We start from the raw sequence: 8,357 nt of genomic DNA, 5'->3' as shown, positions 1-8,357 counted from the left end.
ATCTTATGTGTTGCCCTTCTTGACAAAGCGTCACATGACTGACCAGACTCACTTCTGATTGGTCTAAACCTCTATCCCCTCTCTATACTTAGCATAGAAGATAAGCTCATATATTTCGGGGTTTTTTTTCATTTTATTGTTATTATTATTATATATATATATATTTTTTTCCAAAAATGGTTCTTCTCTACGGACATGCAACCTGTCTAGATCTTCTGGCATGGTCATACAGAGTTGTTTGCCCCAAAATTGCAGGCGAATTAAGTCGTGTGCAACCGTCATCCTCAAAGAAAGTCAAAGTTGGAAATTTTCGACAGAATCAATGAAAGGATGGATTGAATGCATGCTGGATCCACCCGGCCAGCAAGGGAAGGTTGTCAAAATTCGATCATTCCTCCGATTAAGCTTCCATTGCCCTCAATTATTGACAATACATGGGACGAGTTATTTCTTTTCTAGAAACATAGAACAGGGTTAGAACTCTTCTTCAATGAGCAAACTGATCGTCTAGAACAATAAATAGGGAGCTATCTAGATCTCAACGGGTTATGTATTTTTGTCGGTAGGTGCATATATTAAGTGGTCCTGCACAGTCGATCACCCCAACTAACCTCTTTCTAGACATCACTCAATCCAGGGGCGTCAAATTTCAATAGAATCAACTTGACAACGTTATTGGCCTAGGGACCCACTTCTCGGGTTTACGGATTAAGCCATGTCAAATTCTCGTATGGACGATCATCCCTCCCCCCCAAAACCGCCCGGAGTTAGGGATTCGGCCTACAGCAGGGTCGGGGGTACCATACAGAAAGACAGGAACGGAGAAGGATAGCGGCAAATAAAGAACAATCCAAGATGCAGGAGGAGAGTTGTGATTGGATCCCATTCTGTCCCCACCTTCCAAAGCGATCTCCATGATGCATGGGATGGGTCAATGTCATCATGGCTGGGGCCCACAATGCATACCACTTTGAGAGCGTTTATGGACCCCTAGGATATTAGAGAAAATCAAAGAGAAAAAAAAAAGCGGAAAAGGTCAAAAAAGGGACTCGAATCGTATCCGAGATTGATTGATAGTCGAATCAGTCTTTCAACCTCCTGTCAATCTTATCTGCTGTGGAGAAGAACAAAGAGTTACCACCATCACAATCCCCGACTGTGCCGCAGTTGGGTTTCGAACGAATACGCTCAGACGGGGTGAATGACAAGGTTCAAGCACTGACAAGGAGCCATACAGTAGCCTCGAGATCGCCGTCTCCTTGCCGTCTCGTTGGCCGGGAGTTGCACAAAGTTGGCTCCACTGCCGGAAAAGTTCCCGAATTTCCCTCCCCTCACTTGACAAGCTGCATAAGTGTCTCCAACGGACAGCTTATTGCGGGTTAACAGTCCTTTATGTCCGCGCCGTCGGTTCTAATCAACCTTCTCTCCCCTTTTTTTTTTTTTTTTTGCCCTTTTTCTCCCCCTATAAAATATGACACACCCCTCCTCTCGGAACCTTACCTTGGCCTCATTGTTTCGCTTGACGTTTTAAAACAAGCCCGATTCCCATCCATCAGGTGGTACTGATCAAGAAAGAGAAAAAGGGGGGAAAATGTCTGCAACCGATACGGATTGTAGCCATGGGATAATTCCGCTCATTGTCAACAACGAATCGGTCGTGACGGAGACCATCTTCGATGTGCATAACCCTGCAACGGGTCAAGTGGTTGACCGCTGCGCCAGTGCGTCTGTTGACGATGCCAACCGTGCGGTGGCCGCTGCCAAGGCGGCTTTTCCCGCGTGGAGCAAAACAAAGCCATACGACCGTAGAGATATATTGATGAGGGCGGCTGACATTATGCTTTCGCGACGAGAGGAGCTAATAAAGTATCAAATGGAGGAGACTGGGGCGGGCAGGCTGTTTGTGGAGAGGACGTTCGAGTTGGGCGCTAGATTCATCAAGGATTTCGCAGCACGGATTCCGTCCATCGAGGGCTCAGTACCATCTGTATCTGAAGACGGAGAATGCGCCATGATTATCAAAGAGCCTTATGGGGTGGTCTTGGGAATTGCACCTTGGTATGGACTTCCGCTCGTAGATACAAAGGATCGATCAGCGCAGAAATGAACTTTGTCATGACTAACCACCTGCATAAAGGAACGCTCCCTACATTCTCGGCACACGCTCAATCGCTCTTCCTCTTGCCGCAGGGAATACGGCGGTTTTGAAGGGATCCGAGCTATCCCCCAAGTGTTTCTGGGCGATTGGCGATATATTCCGAGAAGCTGGTCTTCCGGCGGGGTGTCTGAATGTAGTCTACCACCGACCTGCTGACGCCGCAGCTGTCACTACTGCTCTCATTGCCCATCCGGCCGTTCGCAAAATCAGCTTTACCGGTAGCACCCAGGTCGGGTCTATCATCGCTTCAACGGCCGGAAAGTATGTAAAACCTGTCGTTCTCGAACTGGGCGGCAAGGCATCCGCTATTGTTTTAGATGATGCAAACCTGGAGAGAGCGGCCATTTGCTGTAGCCTCGGAGCATTCATGCATGTAAGTGCACTCTTCGATGGTAAGTCTCCAGCGTTGACTGACACGATCCTCAGTCCGGTCAAATCTGCATGTCCACAGAGCGCATCATAGTGCAGCGCTCCGTTGCGGACAGGTTCCGCAACATGCTAGCCGATGCATCAGATAAAGTTTTTGGTCAGCATGCACCAGCACCCGTACTTGTGACATCTGCCGCGGTCAAGAAAAACCGGGACCTGGTGTCCGATGCACTTTCGAAGGGTGCTGACATTGTTTTTGGAGATGTCAACGCTTCTGAGACGTCCAGCAATGGCCTGCGACCAGTGATCGTGGGTAATGTGACCAAGGAAATGGATCTTTACTGCACAGAATCATTCGGCCCTACCGCTTCTCTCATTGTAGTCGACTCTGAAGAAGACGCGGTGACACTGGCCAACGATACTGAATACGGTCTCACATCTGCAGTTTTCACGGGTAATCTCTTCCGAGGACTACGGGTAGCCAAGCAGATTGAGTCTGGGTGAGTACTTCTCCCCGCATGGGTTTACTCATGGCACTTGCTGATGGCTCCAGGGCGGTCCACATCAACTCCCTCACCGTCCACGATGAACCAGTCCTGCCACACGGCGGATGGAAAAGTAGCGGATATGGTCGGTTTGGAGGACCCGCCGCGTATGATGAGTGGTTGCAAACCAAGACAGTTACCTGGGTACAATAGATACCCGTACTTCTGAGACATTCCCCGAAAGGTACCGTCTTCCCGCAGGAGCCCGTCGACCCTGGTATATAATTAGGTATCCATACGGAGCCGTTCCTTTACTATAAGATATCCCATCCCCTTCATGAACCAAGTTTTCAATAGTTCCGGTCCTGTCTCCGAAGTAGCACCGCATGTAGGCCATCTCAGAGGGAGGAACCGCCAATCAGCGCGGTATTTGCAGAAGGGGGAGCTGGGAGACAATAACTGTAACGTTGCATCGTCCTTCCGGAAAGCACACATCCCATATTTGGCAACTCAGTGCCTTTGGATGTGTCCTGGGGCGAGGTTTGACCGCTATTTCAAATTGGAAAAAGCTCAAGTGCCTGTTTTGTGTTAGATCGTACACTAGGGCATAATAGTTAGCCGACCAAAATTTACACTCATCTTTTCCCATTTAAGCTAAAGATAGCTGGTGAGGGCTTTGCAAGTCTGACTTTGGATGAGTCCAACTAAAGTAACCTCCTTCTTGGCTGTCGGACAACCAACCTGTTCATGTTAATTTTGGTCCCAGCGAACTACGGTGATCTCCACCCTAGCTAAACCATGGATTAGACAGGACTAGGCAACACGCGCTCAGCAATCAGAATCCGAGACACCTGCGCTAGTCTCCGACGCCACTGCAGGCTATGGGCACATGGCCTGTGATACTGTCGTACTCTGCGGCCATAACGGACACCTTCCAGCCATCCGGATTGGATTATATCTGAGTCACAAGAACCTGTGCCTGGCTTGGCCCGGAGTCTGGGTTGCGGGCGATTTCACATCGGAGATTTCTCTTCCCAGTGAGTTGGCTTTGTCTCTGTTGGCTCATTATGGTTGGCCCTTGAGGTATTGGGTAATTTCCTTTTAGCGCCCCGTAATTAAACCTGGTATCAAAATGCTTCCTGGTTGGGCTGCTTTGAGTGGTCATTGATCTCTCGGCCGGCTCCACCGACGAAGTCAGGAACAAGAAATGAGCGACAGAGCCAACGAACATCATCCCTCAGTCGAGACACGGGATGACTTCATCCAAAGTTGCGATCTTCTCTTTGCGGGGATCTGTTATGATTATCTCTATCGGCTTATCGCAAGGATCAGAGTCAGGGGTCCTTCAGGTCTCAAACAAAGGTTTGTGAGACAAGTTGATCAAATCGATCCGCGACCATTTAGTAAATAAAGCATTCGTATTATGTGCACGCACTGCAGTGGGGGGAGACACCACAATCATACAGTAATCCACTGTATTTTGAAAGTGGACACGAGATACTTAGTTTCATTACTTCAACGAGAATAAAATTAAAAATCGCTCTTTCTCTGGAGTCTAAAGTAAGTCCGTCAGCCTTGTGGCGCAATTATCATCTCGTCTGATAAAATAATTGTGGGAAAAGAAATACCCCCCACGAGAACGTTAACCGAAAATAAAAGTCCGAAAAGGTGTAAACAGACGAGAAGTGACGGATACTGAGATCAGGGTTCAGGCATCATTGTGTTGGTTGACAGGGGATTTCGGATATTTTCCGGAAGTTGAGTTAGAAGTTTTACGGAGTGTACAAAGTCAAATGTACGGATACATGAACAGATCACGCCCCCACGGTGTGCCTGGGGCCAGATATCAACCACAGCCCCCGCGTTGTTTTTTTTATTTTTTATTTTTTTTTCTTTTTGCTTTTCTAAACTGCCGATCAAAATTATTCCACCATCATTCATTCCTCAATAAGACAAAACTCCACATCTTCTTGCTTCTTGACATGCCACATTCCGTGACCTGCAAGAAAACAATGCCGAAAAAAGAAAGGAAGGAGAAAGGAAAATTCCGCGAGATAATGCACCTCGGTTTCCATGCATTTCAGTTATGTGCTTTCCACAACGCCCAGGGTGCACAACAGGCTAATATACTTCATAAGCTCGGCGCCGTTGGTCCTTAGTTCCTGATACTAATGAACTGAACCAATTTCTTCCCAAAAACGAAAAGGCTCCACGAGAGAGGAGGGGCGACAATTTCGGCCCCTCTTCCATGATAGTTCTATAATTCCCCTATTGTTAGTGCTTCCTAATTGCTGGACACTCAACCAAAGATCCGCCAATCATGGAGGACGATTGAATGACCCGAGTTCAGGCCCTTCACAAAGTTCTTGTTAGCTCTACAAGATCTTGCTGGAACTAATACTAACTAAAACTGCAACAAGCCAGTCAGATGGCGTCAGAAACCAGCGAGGTAGCATCCCTCCATCCCTGCCAGGAGCCTGGACGTCCAGCATTCCACAATTTCGGATGTCTCAACGAATCCCCAGGCACGCTCCCTTCAGGATTGGCCCTCCATATTGAATTTCATTTCTGAATGCCCCACTACCAGTGAAATGAGCCGCAGAGAGAGACAAGACTCCCCTTCTCAAGGGGGTCGTACAAGTCCGCCCTAAGGCTTAGCTGCTGTGACAGGAATCCTTTTAGGTTCCCCTTCTTCCCTCCTCTCCTTCTTTTCTCTCTTTCTTCTTCTCTCAGTGTTGTCGTTCTTTTTCGCACACCAGTCATTCTTTTGTCTCAGACACTCCATCCCACTCCAGTCATTCCTTGATTCACTGCTTCCCAGCTCACTCACACCACCTTGAGGTTATTCCTATTTTCGTGTCGATATCGAACAGATTGAAATAAAAGAGCAAAAATGCGTTTTATCCTCGCTGCTATCTCTGCCCTTGCGGCTGTGGCTACCGCCTACACCAAGCCTGATTACAACCAGGCTCCCACTGGCAACCCAATCATGACTCCCGGCCTGAACGAGCAGGTCCCGGCTGGAAAGCCCTACGCCATCACCTGGAACCCTACCACCGAGGGTACCGTTTCTCTGGTCCTTCTCCGTGGCCCCAGCACCAACGTTCAGCCCCTCTACCCCATTGCTGAGCAGATCCCCAACAGCGGAAAGTTCGAATGGACTCCCAGCACCAGCCTTGAGGCCGACGTGACCCACTACGGTCTCCTCCTCGTGGTCGATGCAACTGGTCAGTACCAGTACTCCACCCAGTTCGGTGTCGAGAACTCCAACGTCGTTTCCTCTTCTGCTGCTCCTTCTGTGGCTCCCACCTCCACCGCGGTCGCCGAGCCTAGCGCTTCGTCTACCTCTCTTGTGACTTATGAGATCACCACGACCATCTGCCCTGAGACTGAGACCGCCCCCGCCGCTATCCCTACCGCTGCCACCAGCTCTCCCGTCATTCCACCTCACTCTTGGGGTACTGGCCGTGTTAGCGTCCCTGTTGTCTCTCCCACCAACACCCCTTACCTCCCTACCACCCTGCGCAGCTCCTCCGCTCCCTCCGGCACTGCCTCCAGCACCACCCCCGGTGTCCCTCTGTTCACCAACGGAGCTGACCGCAACGCCATCAGCTTTGGTGCTGCCGCTGCCGGTGTTCTTGCTGTCCTTGCTTTCTAAGTGCACGACGATCCGGGTATACCGGCCAAATTTCAATGTACACAAGAAACCCTTTATGTTCTCTGAAAGCCTGCCTTCTAGCAGATAGTAATATCAGCTCTTCCTTTAACCTCGCCTGGGTGTGTTGATCCAAACCATAAACACGCCGTGGACCTTCTACTACTCGAGTCGTCCGCTCGGCTCATTTCGACTCCTTTTCTTCATGTAATGAACTTCTCATGTATTCTTTCAATGGACATGACTTAGCATTCTTATTTTCTAATGGCATATGTGAAATTTTTCCCCAATCGCCTCATTTACCCTGCAGTGTAACTTAATAAGTTCCTACCACTGACCCCGGGCAAATGGATTATCCTACGGAGTATAATTCTCTTCTTAGTAATGTACATTCCAGTTAGGATAAATGTAGAACCCCGTTTTACCAAGACGCACTACTATAATAGACCAACAATCCATTCACTAGCCGAAAGACCAAGACAAACAAATAGTTATCAAATCCATATTAGTCATATATAGGGATGTAGTAACCCATCATCACGTGACCGATAAAGAACCACCCGATAAGGATTTTCTTTTCCTCCAAAAAGAAAACCCACGCCAGGCAAAATAAACCACCACTTTCACTTCTCCCCTGGTGCTGCAGGCAGTACGCTACACACACGTACGCTCGTCAATCCAACACCAGCAACCACATAAACCATGGTTCAAGGATCGCTAAAAAAAAAGGCCACTGCAGCCCCAAAACGGTACGCCAAATATGCCCTGGTCTCTGCCAAAGGCTAGCTGTGACAAGCTGGATTTGAAGATAGCTGTATCGTTGCCGTGCAGAGGCTAATTATCTTGTTGGAGGTATAGGCCCACTGCTCTTGGACCTAAGCCGGGTCCGAGACAAATTGCTCCTAAGAAGCAATCATTGATTAAGCAGAAGAAGATGACTCAGGTTTGTTTCTTTCTCTTCTTCTATCTCTCGGGCGTTTCTTTTTCTTTTCCTTTTTCTTGTTTTATTTTGTTTACTGCTTGATGAGCTCCTGCTGTGTTGGGTGCAGATTTGCTGATGATGGTTTTACCTCTATAGAAACTTACGGCCGGGTTGGTGGTGAAGACGGAGAGGAATCTTGCGCAGAGAGCTGGACATTTGGAGTTGCTTGCTGGAGGGAAGAAGGATAGGAAGAAGACTGACAAGGGGAATGCCACCAATAACAAAGACAACAATACCAATAAGGGTGGGAAATACTAGGAGAGGGGGACTTCCTTTTGCCTATCTTGGGTTATACTTCGCTTGGAATTGATGAGATAGATCTTGTGAGGTTGAGGCGAAGGGCTGCCGGTCGATTTGAAATTTCTTTGATAGTATAGCGATACGAGTAATGATATTATAGATACCCTGTGGACTTATCTAGGGAAGGGAACCTGTGTTTAACCGTCTGCTATGTACTATCTGTAGGCACATACACGAAATCTATCGGCAATCCCAAATCGTAACCAAAGATATACACAAACACCAAATCATCGTAAATCATGAAGACCAAGACGACGACGGGAAATTGGAGAAAGGAAATCCAAACAAAAGAAAAAAAAACCAAATTCTAGGTAAAAAAGTTCACCGTGTAGGAAAGACGCTGTAAAGGGTATCTCAAATCTTGTTTCCGTTCCAATCCACCACCATTTTTGCCGTTTATTTTTCTGG

General features: G+C 48.0%; 2 protein-coding genes across 2 annotated transcripts; both read left to right on the top strand.

The window, feature by feature from the left end:
- The first annotated feature begins 1,268 nt into the window (after positions 1–1,268).
- BDW43DRAFT_112004 (aldehyde dehydrogenase) lies at positions 1,269–3,261 on the top strand. The gene is made up of 4 exons (XM_032037929.1): positions 1,269–2,058; positions 2,138–2,531; positions 2,585–3,027; positions 3,081–3,261. Exons 1-4 carry the CDS (start codon positions 1,592–1,594, stop codon positions 3,223–3,225), a joined length of 1,449 nt encoding a protein of 482 aa, XP_031899098.1. The 5' UTR covers positions 1,269–1,591; the 3' UTR covers positions 3,226–3,261.
- A 2,644-nt stretch (positions 3,262–5,905) lies between these two features.
- Positions 5,906–6,670, top strand: BDW43DRAFT_312256 (GPI anchored serine-threonine rich protein; the record flags this gene model as incomplete). The annotated part of the gene is made up of 1 exon (XM_032047334.1): positions 5,906–6,670. The coding sequence occupies one exon, from the start codon at positions 5,906–5,908 to the stop codon at positions 6,668–6,670; it is 765 nt and encodes a 254-aa protein (XP_031899097.1).
- Between the last annotated feature and the right edge of the window lie 1,687 nt (positions 6,671–8,357).

The sequence above is a fragment of the Aspergillus alliaceus genome (assembly GCF_009176365.1).
Source record: "Aspergillus alliaceus strain CBS 536.65 unplaced genomic scaffold BDW43scaffold_29, whole genome shotgun sequence".
Classification (NCBI taxonomy): Eukaryota; Fungi; Ascomycota; class Eurotiomycetes; order Eurotiales; family Aspergillaceae; genus Aspergillus; species Aspergillus alliaceus.
This window is presented reverse-complemented; position numbering and strand designations above follow the sequence as displayed.

Excerpts from the sequence above, each read along its gene's own strand:
- BDW43DRAFT_112004 (XM_032037929.1), top strand. The coding sequence starts at position 1,592 with ATGTCTGCAACCGATACGGATTGTAGCCATGGGATAATTCCGCTCATT. Across the intron at positions 2,532-2,584 it reads GCCTCGGAGCATTCATGCAT|TCCGGTCAAATCTGCATGTC; the intron begins GTAAGTGCACTC and ends CACGATCCTCAG. Across the intron at positions 3,028-3,080 it reads GCCAAGCAGATTGAGTCTGG|GGCGGTCCACATCAACTCCC; the intron begins GTGAGTACTTCT and ends TGATGGCTCCAG.